This window comes from Clupea harengus, chromosome 1 (assembly GCF_900700415.2).
Source record: "Clupea harengus chromosome 1, Ch_v2.0.2, whole genome shotgun sequence".
NCBI classification, from domain to species: Eukaryota; Metazoa; Chordata; class Actinopteri; order Clupeiformes; family Clupeidae; genus Clupea; species Clupea harengus.
Genome location: NC_045152.1, coordinates 19,013,778 through 19,035,088, shown reverse-complemented (window position 1 = coordinate 19,035,088; position 21,311 = coordinate 19,013,778). Strand labels below are relative to the sequence as shown.

At 42.8% G+C, this 21,311-nt stretch overlaps 3 protein-coding genes across 6 annotated transcripts in view; 1 reads left to right on the top strand and 2 right to left on the bottom strand.

The window, feature by feature from the left end:
• Nucleotides 1-845: 845 nt before the first annotated feature.
• Nucleotides 846-5,623, top strand: tspan4b (tetraspanin 4b). Its single transcript, XM_012825736.3, has 8 exons — nucleotides 846-1,376; nucleotides 2,649-2,718; nucleotides 2,967-3,158; nucleotides 3,725-3,799; nucleotides 3,963-4,058; nucleotides 4,145-4,267; nucleotides 4,406-4,489; nucleotides 4,731-5,623. Exons 2-8 carry the CDS (start codon nucleotides 2,650-2,652, stop codon nucleotides 4,797-4,799), a joined length of 708 nt encoding a protein of 235 aa, XP_012681190.1. The 5' UTR covers nucleotides 846-1,376; nucleotide 2,649; the 3' UTR covers nucleotides 4,800-5,623.
• bcl2l12 (BCL2 like 12) lies at nucleotides 5,575-16,592 on the bottom strand. Of its 4 annotated transcripts, none has more exons than XM_031570164.2 (8): nucleotides 16,409-16,592; nucleotides 11,551-11,725; nucleotides 9,338-9,581; nucleotides 8,424-8,634; nucleotides 8,000-8,143; nucleotides 7,750-7,823; nucleotides 6,496-6,756; nucleotides 5,575-5,818 (listed from the first exon to the last, which is right to left on the bottom strand). In XM_031570164.2, the coding sequence occupies exons 2-8, from the start codon at nucleotides 11,721-11,723 to the stop codon at nucleotides 5,783-5,785; spliced, it is 1,143 nt and encodes a 380-aa protein (XP_031426024.1). In that variant the 5' UTR covers nucleotides 11,724-11,725; nucleotides 16,409-16,592; the 3' UTR covers nucleotides 5,575-5,782. The 4 variants fall into 4 exon arrangements, with proteins under 4 accessions (XP_031426024.1, XP_012681211.2, XP_031426016.1 ...); XM_012825757.3 differs by lacking the exon at nucleotides 16,409-16,592 and adding an exon at nucleotides 15,108-15,561; XM_031570156.2 differs by lacking the exon at nucleotides 16,409-16,592 and adding an exon at nucleotides 15,436-15,561.
• Nucleotides 16,593-19,171: 2,579 nt separating this feature from the next.
• Nucleotides 19,172-21,311, bottom strand: part of pax10 (paired box 10) — a 6,328-nt gene continuing 4,188 nt past the window's right edge. Inside the window, exons 5-8 of the mRNA XM_031570220.2 lie at nucleotides 20,540-20,696; nucleotides 20,355-20,425; nucleotides 19,532-19,679; nucleotides 19,172-19,359 (exon numbers count right to left, since the gene is read on the bottom strand). Of these exons, the coding sequence (XP_031426080.1) occupies nucleotides 19,283-19,359; nucleotides 19,532-19,679; nucleotides 20,355-20,425; nucleotides 20,540-20,696 (453 nt within the window). The 3' untranslated portion in view covers nucleotides 19,172-19,282. The remainder of the gene's footprint in view (nucleotides 19,360-19,531; nucleotides 19,680-20,354; nucleotides 20,426-20,539; nucleotides 20,697-21,311) is intronic.

Genomic DNA, 21,311 nt, shown 5'->3' with positions numbered 1-21,311 from the left:
GTTTGCTAATTATAGAAACACTGCTGCATGTATACAGGCCAGGCATGTTTTTTTTTTCCGTCTATGGCATAGTAATGTTTATATTACCAACAAATACAATTGCTCCGATTTTACATTAAGATGCTGTGGGGGTAGAGCCTTCTACGGAAAAAAGTGAAAACCCCAGCCGGGGCAATACACAATCAATGCCGTCATTGCAGTCATTGCCACTGAAGAAATGACTTCCCCAAACTGACCAGGATTCTTATCTGCGTATTTACTGATGAAGAGTTCCGAAGTTCTGCAAGTCTGTTTTCCCACCTTCAATAGGCACTCACATACACATATACAGTATAAGTGCACACACAACCTATTACACATATACAGTATAAGTGCACACACAACCAGGTCAGGGAAGAAGGTGACAGGAGGGAAGGAAGGAAGGAAGGAAAGGGTGTATTTCTGTGTGTGAGAGAGAGAGAGAGAGAAAGAGAGAGATAGAGAGAGTGAGAGAGAGATAGAGAGAGTGAGAGAGAGATAGAGAGAGAAAGAGAGAACAAGCGAGAGAGAGAGAGTGAGAGAGATAGAGAGAGAGAAAGAGAGAGAGCAAGCGAGAGAGAGAGAGAGAGACCGCAAGCGAGAGAGAGAGAGACAATAAGCAGAACATTTTGTGAACACAGCATACGGGATGCCCATCATGTATGTTTGGGACACTCCAGCAGTTGACTGGAGAAGGCTGATGGTGGGGGTGGGGGTGGGGGGTAACAGAGTGAGAAGACAGAGGGGGAGGGGGATGTGAAGAAGGCCAGTGGAAAAGAATGAATTCTCAAGAGACAGAGGAGTGAGAGAGAAAGAGAGCGCGGGAGGGAGGGAGGGAGAGAGTAGGAGAGAGAGGGGAGGGCAAACCCCCTACATCTGGAAACCATTGACAACAGGGGAGCGAAGAGGCAAAAACATCGCGCTAATAGAAAAGTGGAAAACTAAGGAATAACAAAACAGCAGATGAAGAATAGAGAAAAAGACAAACACACAAGTCCAAGGCTGTAACAAAGAAATAGGAAAGAGAAAAGGACTAAGAGAGGAACAGGGGGAGAAGCACTCAAGTACTACCACTGGAAGAAAGAAAGAGAGGAGTTTGGTTTTCATCTGTGCTGCATTCTTGAGGCGGACTCAAGGAGTTCTAACAAGGGAGTGCAAGGAGCCGTATGAACTTCTATGGAGTTTAATCAAGGAATCTGACCACAAAGGATATGCATTAGCTGAGAAAAATCCCAGTCTCAGCAAAGGCATCTGGCCAAATCAAAAGAGAAGTACTCAGGGTCCAGAGGAGGGCCTCTTCTGTCAGCTGCAACAGTTACCATTTCGTCACCTCAGAGGAATCTTACCACCAACCGCAGGTACAGTAAGGAACACACTTGGGCTCAACAGAAGACCCCGGGGTGAAGGCTAAGACTAGCTCTCAGAGTCCACTGTCCACTAAAGTTAAACTTAAGAACGACATATCCGGGACATTTAGATTAGGACTATGCAGTGTGTTAGAATGTTAGTTTGGAGTACTTTTAATCTTGTTTTCTGTTTGACCATACTGGCATCATGACACACTCAGGTGTTTGACCATACCCAAATAAAGTTATCAAATAATAATCAAAGGATGATAGTGTTGTGTAATTGAATCCAGAACAGGGAGAACCATGAAATAAAAAAATATTTGCACAAGAGTGAGACTGCCGAATAGCGAGACAGCTCTTTTTTTGTCCTGGTTTACTGTATTGGATTAGATGAAGAGGTGTTTTTAGATGAGATGAGGAGGTGGGGAGGAGTGTGTACATGAGAGTGTATGCTTGTGTGTGTGTGTGTGTGTGTACGTCTCTCTCTCTCTCTCTCTCTCTCTCTCTCTTTCTAGATTCAACCACATATTATTACTGAACTGGTTCTCATCCCTGTCTGGGAAGCTAGCCATGAGGTTTAAAGCATTACAATGTCACAAATCAACATGGCGGAACCTATTAATTACTCCTACTTTAAATGATTGGTAGAATAAAGTCATATAGTCAAACATAAAGATTAAATACTGTTTTTCCTCTGTATGTTTCAAATGAAGAAGTCATAAATGTTTTTATAGCCATAAACCAGTAAAAAGTAATTTTGTCTTTCAACTTTTGGCTACAACCTACAACTGTTGTTCTTCCTCCATACCAGTCACAAGACTGTGCCTGAAAGAACTCCATGTTAGGTGAACTCCAGAACAATTGTGTTCAGCTGGAAAGATGGTTCCTGACAGACACATCCTGGCAAAAACAGGAAAATCTATGAGTCATGTCACTTGTAGTATCCACAGGGTCTGTCTCGCAAAGTGTAGGCTACATTTGCAGTGAGTTAGAACTTGGGGCGGTCTATTGTCTCTGACTCAAATGCCCTGCAACGACACAATTAGCATAGAAGTGGGAGAGGGGTGGTCACTTCCTGTATGAAAACGCCATTTCCTTTCAGAAGAGCAGGTCATTAGATTCCACTGGACTGAGAGTGCTAGACCACTTTTTAAAAAAAAAACACCTTAATTATGATGAGATATCTAAATAACTACTTGTTGACACACTGGTCTTGCACCAAATATGATATTTTCTTTCTGGAATAACCTGAATGTCCTTCTCATTCCCCCTCCCTCTCAGGATGACAGTGACACGGAGGTGTCTGTGCTGTGTCAAGTACCTCATGTTCATCTTCAACTTGATCTTCTGGGTCAGTCTCACCTCAGCCTGTACTTTAGAATCTGTCCCTTATGTCTCTTATGGCTCTTCTGTGCTCAGTTCTAAAACATTCATGCACAAAAACTATCAAAGTTTCCCATGCATTCACATAAGTTTGTCATTTGCACCACAGATATTGTTACTACACTATATTTAGTCTTAGGGTTACTTGTACATGACACCATACTTGTGTTCTTCACTTTTAATTTGTGTGTACTTGCATGTCTGTCTCTCATGCAGCTGGGGGGATGTGGCCTGTTCGGTGTGGGGGTCTGGCTGTCCTTCAAACAGGCAGAAATCTCATCCCTCCCTCTGTCCTTTCCCTCACTCTCTGCTGCCAACCTGCTGCTGGTCGCCGGGGGTATCACCATGGTGACAGGCTTCCTGGGCTGCCTAGGTGCCCTGAAGGAGCAGCGGTGTTTGCTGATGACGGTGAGGCATCTGGGCATAGCTGGACGACATCACACCAGAAACAAGAATGAGATACCGGGGCAATCGTGGGTTTTCAGCTACACGGCTGTTTTCATATGCCATTGCTGTAGGCTACTGAGGAATGACAGTAGGCTACTAAGAAGTGCACACAATTTGCTCTACAAAGAGAACACAAATACTTGCCTGGGATTCGACATAACATAATTTTCAGTTGTTTTGCTTTAATGTTAGATTGAATAGTCGATAATTTGACTGACCAGCTTTTCTAAAAGTGAAATATGCCATTCTCGCCATTTCTTTGAACATGTTGGACCTACAAACCAAACATACATACTTTCTGAGTGGCAATTGATTTTTCATAGATTAAAACCTGTAGCCTTCCATGTCCAATTTTCAGAGAACGGGCAGAAACATATGGTGAATTCTCAAAAATGTGTAAATTTGAGTGCCAGCTCTGGCTGAGAACTTGAGCGCAGCCCATGGACCCCCCCTGCTGAACAATATCATTATTGGCCAGTATCAACAGTGGAGAAACACAAAAAAAGACTACTTTCTATGTCTTACAGTTTTTCGTTATCCTCTTGATCCTGGTTTTGACGGAGGTGATTATGGCTGTGACTGTTCATATCTACAAGGAGGAGGTCAGTGGTTGTCCCTTTTCCAGACCTGAGATGTTTGGATTTGTCATGAAATGTTCCAGTGACTTCCAGACGTTTCAGTGACTTACCTTATTTGTCTTCTCTCTTTTTCCCCCGCTCTTGGTTTGTTCCTTCACCTGCCTTCCCGCCCTGACCCCGCCATTAGCTGGATAAAAAAGCGCAGAATAATTTGTTAGAGGGAATGAAAGACTACCTGACCGACGAACGTCTGCAGCTATCATGGGACTCCGTGCAGAAAATGGTAACGTTCTGACATGAGAGGATATCAGACATGACGAGCTCGTGCAAAACAAGTCTTCATAGCTGTGTGGTCTGTTTGCCTCCTAGTTCAAGTGCTGTGGCGTGATAAACCAGACGGACTGGTACCCGGTATTGAGCATTGACGGCAAACCCACTTTGCCAGCCTCCTGCTGCCTAAGCGGTCAAGAGTGTGGACGTGGTTGGGATGAGGTCAGGACCAGTCACATACTTGGGGGATGAGGGACAGGTTTACTCCAATTCCTTTTAAAGATTCACACTGTAACGGTTAGATTGTGTACAAGTTCTGCCTTTGGTCAAACGTTTCTCTTCTTTCTCTCTCGGAAATAGCCTTGCTATCAAAAGGCCAGAACGTGGCTCCTCGGTAACATCACATCGGTGCTGGTGTTCGGGATCTGCATCGTTATTGTCCAGGTATCGAATCTCTTCACAATTTCTCTGTCACAGTTTGAGACTGGAAGTAAATGGATTATTTTGCATACAAAAGTTATTATGAGCTAATTACCTTTTCAAAACATAGTTTCAAGGTGTACATAAACGTTGTATCTTGCAATTGCCCTCGTGGGTATTCACTTTCACGTCCTATGTTGTAGCGTTGACTTACTTTTATATCCTCATCCCCGTATGGATATAAATGGTGTGTGTTCGATTTCAGCTCCTGGCTTTGGTCTTCTCCATGATGATGTACTGCCAAATCAGGCGGGCAGAGAAGTATCTGGACTGACCTGGTCTGCTGCACAGAGGTGCGATTTGGGCGGAGATGATTCCAAGAACTCACTCTCCCGACGCTTTTATTTACACCTCTGTTGCGCAGCATCCACCTGCTATGAATGTTCATACGCAACCTATCTCTTACCTATGCTTAAGGTGAACAATATAATATTTCAGGAACTCTAGATCAACCTTTGCGTGCCATCAAAAATACTGTTATGGACTGCCATGTGTATCTAAAGTTGTGTGGGAGTGACACAAATGTGCATATAATTCCGATGTAATCGTGAGTATTGTTTTTTTCAAATGCTGTAATTTAGTCCACTGCTCTGATATCTACTATGTCTGTTCTCCTAGATAGGTTCCCTTCAAAGACTACTTTATGTCACATTTAAGAACAAGGGAAAAGAGTATACCTGAAAATGCTAAATAATTTACAGCATCTACAGAGTAAATACCCATATATGTGCCCTGCATGTTCCGCTTTATCATAGAGGCAAGCAGTTCTATTGTGATATAAGGGATGATATCCACATAATTGGGCATTAATGTAAACATTTCATGTAAAATAACATATTTGCATTGTACTGTGATTTATGATTAAGGTCAAATGGGATTTCTTTAGATGCTTTCAGTTATTTATAACCAACTGTATGTCCCTTCTTGCCTAGGCGCATTTTCTATCTATGGCATGTACAGTAAACCAGCAAACTGCTTTTCATTTTACTATTATCATTGTAAATATCCGTATCAATTCACCGTACTAGAATAAAGACAGCAGGCATTTGTGTTTTCATGCTTTCTTTAAAAAAACATTAAAAAATAGTTTAAAAAGCACACAATACAAATAATTTGTCCTTTTCATCTCAAAACCCAGTTCACAATGTACATGATAATTTCTTCCCCTTTTTGTTTTCATGTCGTGTCCATGACTGACTCCATTATCCACAGTTCATGTTAAAAGTCCACGCTAAAAGCTCATCATAGTTCCTGCTGTCAGTCATATTCCACGATCTCATCCACAATGCTTTCCTGTAGAGGAGAGGGGATAGTTAAAATGATGCAAGTTGAGCTTGCCAACTTTACATTTACATTTAGTCATTTAGCAGACGCTTTTGTCCAAAGCGACGTACAAGGGAGAGAACAGTCAAGCTAAGAGCAATAAAAAGCATGGTGTAACAATAAATACTACTTTACATGAGAATTAGAAAACAACAACCTAGAAAAAAGGAAAAAGAAGTGCAGGTTGAAAGAAGTACTGCTGAAGTGCAAGTTAAGCGCTAGTCATAGCACTTGTATTTGCTCTCAATCAATGTGCTGTCACATTTCTTGAAATTTACCTGAGTAAATATTTTAAATATTCCAACTGGTCCAAGTGCCTAATGGGACCCTTATCACAATCCAACTTGCGGCCATTTCCAGACCCGGATCCCACTCTCAATCTCTTTCTCACACTCATTTCCTGTCATTCTTCTCTGTCCTATCTCAATAAAATAAAAAATAAAAAATAAAAACAAAAATAAATTAAAACAAACAAAATGAAAAACTGACAAAACAGCAGCTTGGTCAAAAGACTTTAGACCAAACCTCGGACTCAAATTGCAGTTCCTCATTCTGAGATCAAGGTTGATGGACACACACACACTTTTCAGAGAGAACAGGTGGAGAGAATATGGGCTGAATAAATTGACATAGGGAGAGGTGATTACCCAGCCTCCTTGACTCTTGACCCACGGAGCGAAGTTCTCCATGTAACGTTCAGCATAGCACTTCATGCGCTGATGAGCACCTGTGGCCGTGAGAACGCGCCGGGACGCCTCCATGGTGAGGGCCAGTTTCCGTAGTGTGGGGCTGGCAGGGACGGGCTGCGGCGGGGCTTCTGTTTGCCTGGCGCAGGTGTCCAGCAGCTTGGCGAATGATGGATATGAGAGGCGGACCAACGAGGATCGCAAGAACGGGCTGGCTTCGATCTGGAACCAGAGAGACATTATAAGTACAACCTAACCTGACACGCACACACACACACAAACACACACACACACAAGCTAACGCACGCACACATGAACACACAAGGCCTGCATGCAGTCATCTGGGACAACTTCATCTGACACCACACAGGCTAGCCAAGCAGGCATCACTACAACTCTCCCACGCAACACTGGCACAAAGCGAGTAAGTAGCCTGAGGAACACAACCTCCTCTGCCACAAAACACACACACACACACACACACACACAGAAACTAAGCATGCAGTCACCATGACTATAACACTTTCTACCACGGTACACACACACAAGCAAACACAAGCAATGAAATGATGAAGACAAGTTGGGGCTAAACAATGCATAATGTCCTGCAGTTATTTGTTCTACCATGCAGTATGAAATCTGACCCCCAACTAATGACTGGCCCTTCAGTAGTGATCTGAGGTCAGTAATTACCCAGATGCTGCTGGTGGCCATGGCTTTAGACTCTTGTGCATTTAGACAGAGGAAGGCAGGGAGAAGGAGAAGGAGGAGAGAGAGAGGGAGGGAGGGTATATTAGCTACTTAACAGAAACAGAAAACAACAGAATTCTGCGGTGCCATGACAGCCAACCTGACAGCCTAACTCTTCTCAAAGCTCTCCCTCACTGCCACAGTAAGATCTGAAAATGACCCACAGGTCACGTGAATCACACTGTTCCCCTGTTTGTGGTTACGAGCAGAAACACCTCAGACCGAGGTGGTTAGTGGTGTCGAATTACACACACACACAAACACGGCACATTCTCGCATTCCGCACACAGCACAATTTGGCAGGCAGGGCAGGGTTATGCGTCACCTTCCTGGAGCAGGCCATGCTCTGACTAGCGCCTGGACCGTCCACTAGGGCCGGCTCTAACCCAGTCACGGCACCACACTGATTCCTCACGGGTAAAGGAGTGAGCAAACACATGGGGGATACCCGTCATGTGACACTACCTTCTCATTGATGAGGTCACCTTCTGCACAGAGGACCTGGACCAACTGCTGGACCACGTCGTTCTTGTCCTCAGCTGGAAGTCAGAAAGGGAAAAGCTGTCACTTTAAGGCATTTGTGTGTGTGTGTGTGTGTGCACGTGTGCGGGTGTGTGCACGTGTACGTGTGCGTGTGTGTAAGTGTGTGTGTGTGTATGTGGTGTTCTTGCTTCACTACTGATTTGAAGTGAAGCCTGACAAGAGACTGCAGTACCTGAAGGTTGACTCTGGGGGGCGCTGATGTTGACTCCAACCCCAGGGGTGAGAGGGGGCGACACAGGTGTGGGCCTCTTCATGCTCTTCTTGGCGATCCTCTCCAGAGTACCGGCAACCTCCTCATAGAACTCAGGAGGGTGGGCTGGGGCAGAGGAGGGCCACACAGTCAATAATCACTCAAAAGCAAATACAGTAACCCACCCACACACACTCTGGGACTACAAACACATTGGTATTCTCAGCACTGAAACGCCTCTGACCACAGTCAAAACACCCACTCATCAGGAGTCGCCGGTGAATGAGTGAGTGAATAAGTGCATACAGTTAAATACAGAATACAGTGCTTTTCTCGATACCCAAATTGGTTTACATGTCGGTGGGTCGGTGGGTCTGAACTCTGAATGTGTTTGGTGATGACTCACAGGGTGAGAGCTGTGACTGGGGGTCCTGGAGCTCTGGTCGGAGGTCCAGTGTGCTCGGCCTCTGGGGCACGTTATCCTTGGGCTTGTTTTTCTTCTGGAAGATTCCAGGTAGATGGATTTTGAGTTTGCTCTTCTTCTTTTTCCTTCCCTCGCCCTGCTTCTTCTTCTCCCCTTCTTCCTCAGAAAAGGAAGACGAGGAGCCCCCATCTTTCTGATGAAAGGAACAAAAGAACAGAACAACAGGGAATTCAAAGATAACTCCATTCCTCTTACTTGCATACAGCAGCCATGAAGACTTTTCAAATCTCATCCTATACCGTATATACCCATCCAAAACAGTTATCAGAAAAAACTCTACATCTAAAGTTAATATAAGACCATGTGACCATAACCTTGAGAACATGTATTACTGTTACATTGACAAAGCTGACATTTAGGAAAGTGATGGAGATAATTTCCAAACACTGTTAATGACTTAAGAATATAATAATCAAGTGCTTTGTATTAATATATTCCTTGTATGAATCATGTGCTTATGAAAGCAGGAACATGGCTTTTCTGCGTGTGTGTAACTTAGAATATTAGGTGCCACTTAGTCTGCATATGTACAAGAGCATGTTTAGACCAGAGGTGATAAGAAGGTTCGAACTGTGCTTCTTCCGACCTTGCAAAACTTCCATCCTTGCCTCGGACGTGAGAAATCCACCACGTGGTTATCCCTGCTGAACGCTCAACTTCTGTCTATATAAACCTTGTGCGATGTGTTTATCATTGCTTCACTTTCAGCCTTGTGCTGGGAGTGAGCCCGATTGCAATTATTGTTTGTCTAATAAATATACTTATATGCAGCTCCGGAGTCCTGAGGTAACTAGGGTGAATTTTCACCTATCAGAAAGAGTCTGTAGGAGGACTACCTCTAGCTTGTTCTGCAGGATCTCTGGATAAGTGGTAGGCTGGTCATTCTCTGATTGGACAGGTTTTCTGTCCCTCTCCAAGGTCCCGCCTCCGGATGGTGCCTCGGGGCGTGGGATCGGCCGGGGACGCAGGCGTCTCTTGATCAGGTCTTTAAAGCTGTGCTTCTTCTCCTCAGCGTTACTGATAGCCTCGTCCCATGAGTCCCAGCCATCGTCCCCTTTCTTCTTTAACTTTGTTCCTGCACTGATAGGGGAGACACGGACAGAAGTAGGTGAAGATCTAACCATCATGCCTTAAAGCAGTGGTTCTCAACCTTTTTTCAGTGATGTACCCCCTGTGAAATATTTTTTCAGCCAAGTACCCCCTAACCAGCGCAAATCATTTTTGATTGAAAAAAAAAAGATGTAATACACAGCGCTATGCCATCATTGTCTGATTTATTAAACTGTCAACACTGAAGATTGAACATTGAACATTGTTGCATTGAACTGAGTGCTTTTGCAATGGCATTTTAGTGAGAAACTTGTACTTCACTGAGAATCTTTGTCAGTCTTGGTGGCAGGGAGGCAACTGCTGTGATCAAGCTCTTCTCCAGGCACAGTCTGTTTCTCTGCTTTGTTTTGATCACAGTCATTGCAAAGAAAGAGGCCTCACATAAATATGTGGAGGCAAGGGGTAGTAGCTGCTCCAAAGCTTTCTGTCCCAGGTCAGGGTGCTCCTGCTTCATCAGTGTGGATGTGGCAAACTTCATCTGGAGGCCACGGTCAGATGACACTTCCAGGAGTCTTTCCTGATTAGTGACAGGTAGGTTGCTTCCATTTGCTTCGGACAAGAGAAATGGGTTTCTCACTCAATCCAACTGTGTAGCTTTATCCTCCATGTCAGGAAAAGTAGGAATGAAAATTTTGAATCAAGTTGGTCAAATGTCCCAGGCCACGATGACCAACTTGACTGGAGCTCTGTTCACATCCTCACTAGAGAGAAAATCATCCACCTGAGGAAAGCAGGTGAAATCCCCCTGTGCAGAGGCTCTTCTCGACAGCTCTGCTTTCTTCAGGAAGCCACCCACCTTGTCATACAGGTTTAAAATGCTGGTGCCCTTTCCCTGCAGAGACATATTCAGTTTGTTCAGTTTGCTGAATAGATCTGCCAGATAGCACATCTTTGCAAGCCAGTCTGTGTCCTGGAACAAGGAGGCATGGGGAGATCTGTGCTCAATCAGAAAGGTGTGTACTTCAGATCGTAATTCCAACAGCCGGTTGAGTATACACTTCTGTGTGCAGCAGCAGTTGTGTGTGTTCAGCACCCATGTTTTCGCGATAAAATTCCGGCTTATTATACAGTTACTTGCCAAAACGATAGAAGACATTCCTCCAAAATACCTCAAAATACCTGATTTTGTTGCCGTTTCGTGATTTTCGCTAAGAAAAAAATGTTCTTCAGGCTAATATAACTTTAAAGTTTCAGGTGTTGCGTAGCAACCCATTACTTGCTGACTTCAAGTTACAATGACTTTCCGTTACGTTAAATGACCGGACTACTTGCGGAATGATATGAAACTTGAAAGATGTGAATTAGAAGCACAAAAACTGTTGCCAATGACAGCGGTCATAAACTTTTTGCAGCAGTGAATATCAAGAAATGACAGACCTGCGAACGCAGACATATAACCCACATATGGCCCATGCAAATCAACAGAACTTTTTGGAACATTCTGAAGAGCCGTATAATAACTATTTTTAAAGGATTTTTTAATGGATGCTAATTTTAAATATATCTTTAAAAAATCTCACGTACCCCCTCGACTGCCTTCACATACCCCCAGGGGTACGCGTACCCCCGGTTGAGAACCACTGCCTTAAAGGGTCGCAGACCCCCAGTGTCTTTTGATCTCTTTTTGAATTGCTTGAATCAAAACACCTAACCCTCACCCTAACCCTAGCCCTAACCTAACCCTCACCTAACCTAACCCTAGCCCTAACCTAACCCTAACCTAACCCTCACCCTAAGCTTTCTGGCAGCACAGCAGATCCCAGTATGGAAAAGATGCTCATGGAACTGTTATCAGGGCAAATACTATAGCCATCTACATTAAAAAAAGAACAGCTTCGAATATCACTATTCCTCACTATATTTTAACACCAATAAATTATTTTAATTATCAATTGACCTCATTTGAGTTGTTGTTATTCTCCACATAAGGCGGACTTACCTGTATTTACTGGAGTCATGGTAGGTGCCACCCACCATGCCTTGCCGCTCTGCTGGGGGAACGGACAGCGCATTGCGCAAGAAGGACTTGAGCACCAGCCGGGTTTCAGCTTTTGCCTCCAGCAATGAGACTGAGTGGGTTGGGGACGGGGGTCTGGCCGCCCCCTCAGACATCACTGTGGAGACACAAAAACAAAACAAAGAGAATTAAGTTGGTGTGTATGTGTATGTGTGTGTGTGTGTGTGTGAGAAAGAGAGAGAGAGAGACCGACAGACAACAGTACACTAAGGTTCACACTTTCAAGTCCTACTGTGATGGTTACAATGATGCTTACATGATGCCACATGTCAAAACTGGAGATGTCTTGACACTGAAGATAATCTTTGCCCTCAAGGGTAGTGTTTACATCAGTGTTGAGTCAGGTTCACGTCATAATCCATCTTCAACAGATTTGTATGCGGTAAGGCCAGGGGCTAAAGTCTGGCACAACACAAACAGTCTAGGGCACTCTATTAAGGTGTAAGCCTGGCTCAACACAAACAGTCTAGGGCACTCTATTAAGGTGTAAGCCTGATTCAAATGAGACTGATGTTTGCATCATCTCCCCTGACCTCAAAGTGCATAATGCCTTCATGTCTATGTCTGCTTGGCTATGTCTCTTAAACCCATGACTACTGGGATACCATAGACAGGTAGAACATGGTGATGAGTACACTTCAACCCCATGTTATTCCTTCCCCCCAAATACACTATTACTTCCTGTGACACTGAACTGCAGCACGGATATATAAACCGCAAACTACTTTCTGAATACTCGGTCTCTGAAGGCATGCCATTGACTCAGATAACTAGGTTCGGCAGAGCACACATTTTAGCCTGTATGATGGGTTTGTAAAATTAGCCCGCCTAAGTGGTCTTCTTATGGGTGTAAATCACATGGGGAAAATCAGCCAAGTCATTTCAAATATGTCGGCAAACCTGAAAAAAAAACCTGAAAGAAAGATGGTATCTAAAAAGATAAGTAAAGATGCGTAATTGTTTTAAAAAATGCCAACATCTGCTTGCAAAAATCAAAGTTTCAGAGGTAGTTACAATTATCAGATAAAACCTGGGTACGCAATATTGTTTTAGGTAAATGTCATGGATGGAAGGACATACCAAAACTAATAAAGGTAGAGTCTGCGATTCGGAATCACAAAAGGTTGTTAACATTTGAGCTTAACAGTCAATCAAATTACACCCCTCCCCTCCATACTCCAGAAGCACTGTGTTGATTAGCTGGGAGTGTTTATGGCTCGGTCTCACCCACTATGTTTGTTTCCCATTTAAAGAGTTAGGACTATGTTCGAACACTGAGTTGGAACATACATGTATTTATTTGTTTTTGCAAATTGAACAGACAGCTACAGGACTGTGAAGAGAAATGAGCTGAATTTGTCAAAACCTGTATGAGATTAGAATCATAGACTGCACATGCCAAGAAAAACACACACACGTGGTAGCTCAAGTGGCAGCTCCAGTTTAGGAGCATTTTTGTCATTCTTGTATCACAAAAGAGGCATCATTCATCACCGTCTCATTTACACACTGACATCACAAGCAGTTCACGTGGTACTGGTATCTAATAGATGCACACACATTGTTGACCTATTTACCCAAAGCTGCACATCTGTCCCATATATCTGATCAGACCACAATAGCAATGCACTAGCAAAACTGCTCCCCACTACCACTCTGGCCCTTCTTCACGCTTCCTCATTCTTAATGTTTTAAGTTGTTTCCCAGAACATCCTTAGCTAAGTACCTTCTCTAGGAGATACTTTCATATGGTTGGTCAGGGCCATCCTAAGCTATAACTACTGTAACACAGTTTTCAGATAAAATAGACGTTTTAGCCTAAAAATGCCTAAAAGTGTTTGTGTCTGGATGTGTGCACTAACTGCAATGTAAAACCAAGATATTTGTTGCATTACATCTTGTGTTTCATTGGCCTAAATACAAATGTAAAAAGTTTAAATGAACTACCAGTTCATTTTTAATCCCATGCAAATACAAATCTATGAGCAATATCTAGCCTACAACCGTCCTAATTTGGGAACTTTTTTAGTTTGACTTGCATAGTATTTCTTGTTGATGATCTTTCTAATAATGATCACCTGCGCTCCAATCCGAGTCATTCTCATGTCACACACACTCAAACCTACGTGAATGACAATAATCAATTCAAGAAAAATTTATTCAGCCTCTTCAGGTGTAGGGAGTTTTCTCTTTAGAGGAACTCTTAAGACATGGTTTGGGAAACACGTAGTGAAGTAAACAACTTTCATAATAATAATAATTATTATTATTATTATTATTATTATTATTAATTTGATTTATAACGCACTCTTCATTCAGAAGAATCTCAGAGTGCCAATAATGTATATCTTTCAAGTCTTTGTAAAACATAAGACCCACCATTATTGGGAAACCCAGCCCAAAGCAGTAGGTTATTTATGTTTTGATAAATGGCTTTTAAATGGCTTTGTTTTTATCACATCTTTCGTCTGCTCCATCTATATACTGAAAACGAATCATTGACATTGATAATCATCACTGTGCTACAAGAATGAACGAAAATTCAAAAGTATTGTGTTGTTCTAAAACACACTAAAAGGCAGCCTGGTACTGTGATTCAAGAGGTCACAAGCAGACTCAAAGATACAGTTTCACTATGACCCCCCCCCCCCCCCCAAAAGGGGCACACATACATGTCTATGGGTACACAGGCCTAAACGCAATGGGTAGGCCGTCACAGAGAAATAAAGCAATTCACATCGGGTTCTACAAACGAACATGAAAACCCCGGGGCAACAGCGATTCATTTTAGTTGGAGCCTGAGGAGGAGCCCAAATACACACTTCAAGAGCATGTAAAGATTTCAAGCCATCGCGTCACTGGGAGGACACCAGTATGTCTTGTTACAGATGTATTTGATTCATGTGAAGTGTTTCATCTGCTAAACATGGGCCTAAGTAATAGGAAACACATGGAATTATTGTACTTATATTAGACAAGTTCTTTACTGAGGTTTATGACCGCTCAAAAAAGTCTAAACCGGGTACTTCTGCATGTCCTGGGTCTACTGACCTCTCTTCTGCTGACGTAAACGACGTCTGACTACCAAACAATTATCTCGCACAACAGGATCACCAGACTCTTTCAATGAAAGCTGATAACAAATCACACCCACGAAACTGACTTTGACGGGTTTGAATAGCCTACAGTAGGCTACTGATACCAGTAGGAATGCAGTTAGTTACTACACATACATAGTCCGACAGGCAATAAGCCAGTAAAGCCACTAACGTTAGTAGCAATAACATATGTGTCCCCGCTTTACGTAACAAATGTCAAGTATGGCATGTGTTTGTACCAATCATTATTCACTGTTTTTTACAGCCATTGGTTTGTACAAACTTGTCGTAGATTTCTATGGCTTCGAATCGACACAGGGATGCAAAGTAAGAACTCCTGGTTGCCAGATTACAGAAAGAGACAAGTCTTACTTAACTTACCTTCCTGTCTACGACGTGGTTGTTCACAGAATTCCACAAGTTTAGAGAGACTGAGTCCAACTAGCTACTGCACACATCAAGCAACTATAAAAATACTACATAATTAAAACAAAATTTAGCTTGAAAGCTAATGTTGCTGTTAGCTATCGTGTTAGCGTTTTGGAAAATTAGCCTATCGCCTGAGAACAGAAGTAGGCTATCGTAAACTTTTTTTCGACACCATGACCGAATGTATCACTTATTTCAAACTCCACCTCATCTCCGACCCTTTTCCAACGTCCTCATCTAATTTTTGTGATCGAAATATCTGTTATCCTTGACAGACTACCTGCCGACCGACTTCATGAGTTTCGGTGGCTGTGGGATGGATTGACAGTCTGACACACGACAACTCTCCCGGCTCTGGGACCTGTTGGAATGGGCGGATCTGCGCATGTCCAATCATGGATGTCTTGCAAAGAAGGACAGGCTAAATACGGCCCTTTCAAATGCTAAAGTTACTAACCCCCACACCCCACCCCACCCCACCCCCAATGCCATGCATTTGCAGATAAGAACCTGTTTGAACAGAAAATGACACCTTGATGAAGTTGAACAGGTGCAGTTTATTAAACCAGCATTCATCAAAGTAAAAGCAATACAATACCATCAAATAAATCACACTTACTCAAATTATTATTAAAATGTTATCTGGGAGCAAATTAAATGCCTAAGACAGTAAAGAAGTGTTTACTGTGAGGCTTCCAGTGTGAACATGACAACTGAAATACAGTGCAAATGATTGTGAGCCGATGTCTGGACTCCCCTTGTCAGTAGCAGCTCTCCCACCCCACCCCTCCCAAACCCTGTCCAGCGTTACAGCAGACTCACACACTGGTACAAGGATTGGGAGAGATGGAGAGAGAAAGAACAACGTAAATAGGTGGTTAGGGAGAGAAGGAGAGTGGGAGAAAGAGAGAGTGAGAGAAAGACAGAGAGAGAGAATTCAGTTCAACACGGTTTAGTAAGTTACCTGTCAGGCTGTTCTCTATTCTCAAAGTGCTGATGCAGTGACATAATCATAACTAAATAGACTAAAAGTTAGATCATCTGAAAAAGAAGTTAAGTTACTTTTTAAGTCTTTTATATGGGTGTTTCTGCATGAATAACCTTTTAAGGATCTCCACATCTCTTTGCTCAATTCTTATAAATACTTTCCTATCTTTTGCAGTGCAACTCTTTTATAGCTCTCTTTGTAATAATTTTGTCATGTGCATGTCTACTGCTCTCTTCCAGTGGCTGGTTGCTGCCTCAAGTCTTACCTCAGTGTCTAAAGAACCATTTCCTCTTCAGTGCACTTCAGTCTTCTTCAGCTCTTCCTTCTCTCTCTCTCTTTTTCTCCTTTACCATGCATTCTGTGCCTCCTGCGTGCCCTCTGCCCTGTCCCAACTCTGTCTCCCTCTCTCCGTCCCTCGCTGCCTCTATCTATGCCTCCCTCGGTCGCCCTATCTCTCCCAAATCACTTCCCCTGACTGGGAGCCAATAGGGAGCAAATATGCAGGGTGAGGCACTTCCTCTGTGACAGGAAACGAGAGAAAACATAGTGTGAGAGCTTGTGAGTGAGTGAGTGAGAGAGAAAGAGGTCTAATGGGGGATGGGAGATGGCACTGAGGTCAACCACTTGAACAGATATGTTCACAAATGACTCCTGTGTACATATTTGTAATGCCATGCCTTTTACTGTAACGCTAAACTAATGGCTGCCATAACCATGCTTTAGTCATGCCCTACTCTTTGTTATTCAAAGGTTGTGTCATGTATGCATGTAATTCTTGTGTTCAGAGCACTCTCAATGAGTATGACTGACTACGACCTCAAGGCTGAACCCAAACCAAATACTTTGGCCCCTGGGGCACTACCATAGAGGGGAAGGTTACGCAGAAATCAGACAGATAAAGATATACAAGGAGGGGCTGAACTAAACACTTTTGGGTGTGGTGCCCACCCCAGAAGACCACATAAAGACCCCCAGCCCTGATGGGCCTGATTCCTGGGGTCTGTTGGGGATAGGAGTAGTGTGATGGAACTCCTTGCGTGCCCGGTCCAACTTCCTGTTTGCACAGCTCATTACCCTCTGCCTCCACTCAGAACTCATCAAGCTAATCGCTATGGGAATACACATGGAGAGCACTACTCATGCTACTGCTTCAGTTGATGACCCTGTTAACATGGTCATGAATTGAATAAAATTCAGCAAATAATGTGATTTTTATTCATAAAAGTCATACACATCTGACTTGACTGACAAAACATTTAGTAAACACTAGTTAAAGTGTTTATAAAAGAGTTTGGAAATCTGTCTTTGTTTGGCAGAAAACTGCTCCTGTGTGGTGTATAATCTATACATTGGCTTTGCAGCAATTACATATTGAAGAAATGATCTATAAAATATATGAATATATCAATATGAGAAAATAATACATAGACATGGAGACATAAATATGTTCTACTTATCTTTTTCTACCCTGCCTGTCGTACTACTATAATTGAGTACATATCTGTGGGTGTATGTGCGCTTCTGTCCCTGTGAGAATAGCTTTGTCAGTCAGGGCATTATTTTTGGTGGGTGTGGTAATGTGTGTAGCAAAAACAGGAAATTCACAGTCACATAGGCAGGAAATGCTACTGTTCAGTGACAGGGAGAAATAAACACAGGGCGAAACAGTAGATACGTTACCCTCTCAAAAAAAAAAAAAAAGAGAAAGAGAGAATTCAACTTTAGATCCTTGAGGACTTTGAGTTTAAGATTCTAAAAGAAAAATGTGAAAGGGTGAAAGAGTCACAAAGAATTGTAGTAATGGGAGATAAGTCCTGGTTTTATGATTAGTGATTAACACTCAAATCTACAGATTTATTTCACATTTCAAAATGTATTCATGAGTAAAGAGTTTCATGAAAGGGTAGACACAAAAATGCTCACAAAACTAATAATACACACAGTAACATTTTCTGCTTTCACTTTCTCTCTCTTACCCTAAGATGAATGCTGTTCTGATTGTGTGTAAGTGTATTATGACATGCACACACAGATTTACACCCAAATGTCTCTTTCTTGTGGATGCACATACCCACACACACAAGACAAAATTCTCACTCTTTCTTTGATGAATAAAAGACACACACACACACACACACACACACACACACACACACACATACACAGAAAGAGAGAGGGGGCTGTAGGTATGTGTGTAAGAGAAACGTTATAGCGATGCAGGGTAAAGCTAGAATTAAATGGTGATGACATCAAAATAAAAATACAATGACTAACTTTTACACTTGATAATAATATCAGACATCTCTCACCCATGTTTATCTTTGATCTGCATGATTCCATGCCCACCATTCATGTGCACTCATATTCACTTCAATCCTGACTACAACTGCAGGACTAGGACTGATTGTCATAGGCTGTATAGCATTTGTGTTAAATTAGGTCTTTTCATTTACAAAAACTGATTGTCATTGGCATTTCCTTGTTTGTCCGTGATAGTCAGATATGTGGTGTTCATGCGTGTGGTCACAAGCAGGATGTCTGCCCATAATAGTCCCTGCTCCTCGTCGTCTGTCGTGACTGATTTTGCATGTTGATTGTCATCACTTGCAGTGAGTATCTGCAGGTAGTCCAGTCCATAACCCAGAGGCTGGCTGATCTCTGCTGATTTGTCGGTCCTCTTCAGACCAGAGGGGAGATGAAGGGAGATGGGGTTGCTGCTGGCTTCTCCTCCGCATCAGGTCCGTGGTCTGTTAGGCCAACCCTGTGCATCTGTACTCTCAGTGTAGGGCATGGCTTCACAGTGTTGGGTTTAAAGATTCCTAGCTGATTCTTTAGTTGGTCATATAGTTCTTCTCTGCTTGTGTCAGGCGGTTATAGAAATTGTGTTGGTAAGGGGACAATTGATTTGTGTGTGTGTGTGTGTGTGTGTGTGTGTGTGTGTGTGTTTGTCTGTGTGTGTGTGTGTGTGTGTGTGTGTGTGTGTGTGTGTGTGTGTGTGTGTGTGTGTGTGTGTGTGTATGTGTGTGTGTGTGTGTGTGTGTGTGTGTGCATGTGTGTGTGCATGCATGTATTGTGTATGTATGTTGAACTGCACCTAGGTTCAATGTTTTGGTGTATTATTTCTGGGTTACACCCTATCTCACTGCAGTCTGGTCCAGTACTGCCCCAAGTCCTGCTCACCACCTGGAACTGTTAATGGACCTGAGGACAAAAAACCTGAGAGTGGGAAAAATGAGTGAAGAGGAAAAACATAGCAAAAGATGGAAAGAAGAAGGGGGAGAGAGAGGGTGGTCAGTTCACAAGCGTATAATACAGACAGCTAGAATTGTGCTAGTTTTGGGCCCAATAACCCATATGACATCCATAACCCCTGATGCGTATAGCTCACCTGTGCTGCTGCTGGCTGAGGCGGGATGGGGCATGTGAGGGGAGGGGTAGGGGGAAGGGTCAAACTTGCGTGGGAGAGAGGATGGAGGGCCGGAGGGGGAAGGTGGTAGCATGCAGGAGTAAGATTGGGCTGGCTGAGGAGGTAAAGACTGAGGAGGAGATAAGGAGGAGATAAGGCAAGGTGAGAGGAGAGGACAGGGAGGAGAGGTGGAAACAGAAGAGGCCAGGAGAGGCAAGGAGAGGAAAGGAGAGAAGGGAAGAGGAGAGGAGAGGAAAGAAGGAGAGAATGAAGAAAAAATTAGAGAAGAGATGTTGGAATGTCATAATTAGGTTGTCCTGTTGCAGATATGGAGTGGACTAAGTAAACATTATGATAGCAACTATGCCGTAGGCTATTCTCTGTGCTAAGAAGGCATTGATGTATTTGTCATTGTAAATATAAAAGTTCTGTAGTACATTTGTGTTGCAAGGTAATCCTGTGATGATAGAAATAATAGGGGATTATTTTAAATAGTATTTAAATAGAATAAATACTGGTGTTCCACCTGAAATGAGCAGGCAACACCTTCAACAAACATAAGCTTGCTTGTAGCATATCCAGTGGTTACCAGCAGGGGGCAATAGAACACAAACCCAAAAATGTAGATTCCACAACTTATGTCAGTCCATCTTATCATTTGAAGTCTAACTTTTATGAAAGCACAATAGTTTCTCTTGTAAAAATAGTTGAATAAGTGAATAAGGCTTTCCCTGTGGCTCCTGAGACCTGAGAAGGTTCAACAGAGTGAGAGGATGCAAAATCTAAGCTTGGAGTTAAGACCTACCTGCACACTGGAGAATACAGACAGGGACCCATATCCTGAGAGTGAGGATTCACTTCGACTGTGAACTGAGCCTGAAAGAGAGAGAAAGACAAAGGGGGTGGTGTTGTGGGTAGTGGAAGAAAGAGAACGTGTAAAGAGAGCCATGCCACAATCACTGAGCACAAAGATAGATGAGTGATGCACACCTGAGTTGTTACCATGGTGAGAGTGATAGACAGAAGAATTAAAGGAAGTGCTCAGAGGTGTGTGCGCCTGAGGACAGGAAGTGCTGCTTGCTGTTCGCTTTTGGTTACGAAGCTTCTCCTCCCTTCTCCATTTGGCTCTGCGGTTCGAGAACCAGACCTGTCAATCCAGACACACAAACACAACTTTCAGTGTTTTTTAGGGTCACTACATGGCCACCAGATAGTAAGTAGTCCATTAGATCTCACTGAACAGGCCACACTGAACATATTTGCGTTGTAATGTCTTTGCAGCAAGTAGTGAGAACTGCAGGACTAAGAAATCAACTCAGTGATAAAAATCTCAATAGTGAAAACGCTAGAAGGTTCTGTACACCATGACAGATGTTTAATGCTGCACTTAAGGCAGCACAGTGTTTGTTTTGCATAACAAATGCTGCACTTAAGTTAACATATTCGTTGTTTTGCAGAAAGTAGGACACAATGTCAAAATAGAAAGAAAAAAGCCTAAAATTAAACTTCAAGTCTTTCAAAAATATTGATTTAAACAAAGAGGAAACATTCTGACTGAGGTGAAGACTGGCAGACAGAACTCTCTCATTCTTGATTTGCCCCAGCAGCTTTGCATTTATGGCACAATCTGTTTAGGCCATGCTATTATGGTGAATTTTTCACGGACTGTGTATTTTAAACACTATACATAAACAATATGTAGCTCTTAATTGAAATGAATAAATGTAAACTAAATTTACATAATTTATAACGTATTTCTCTT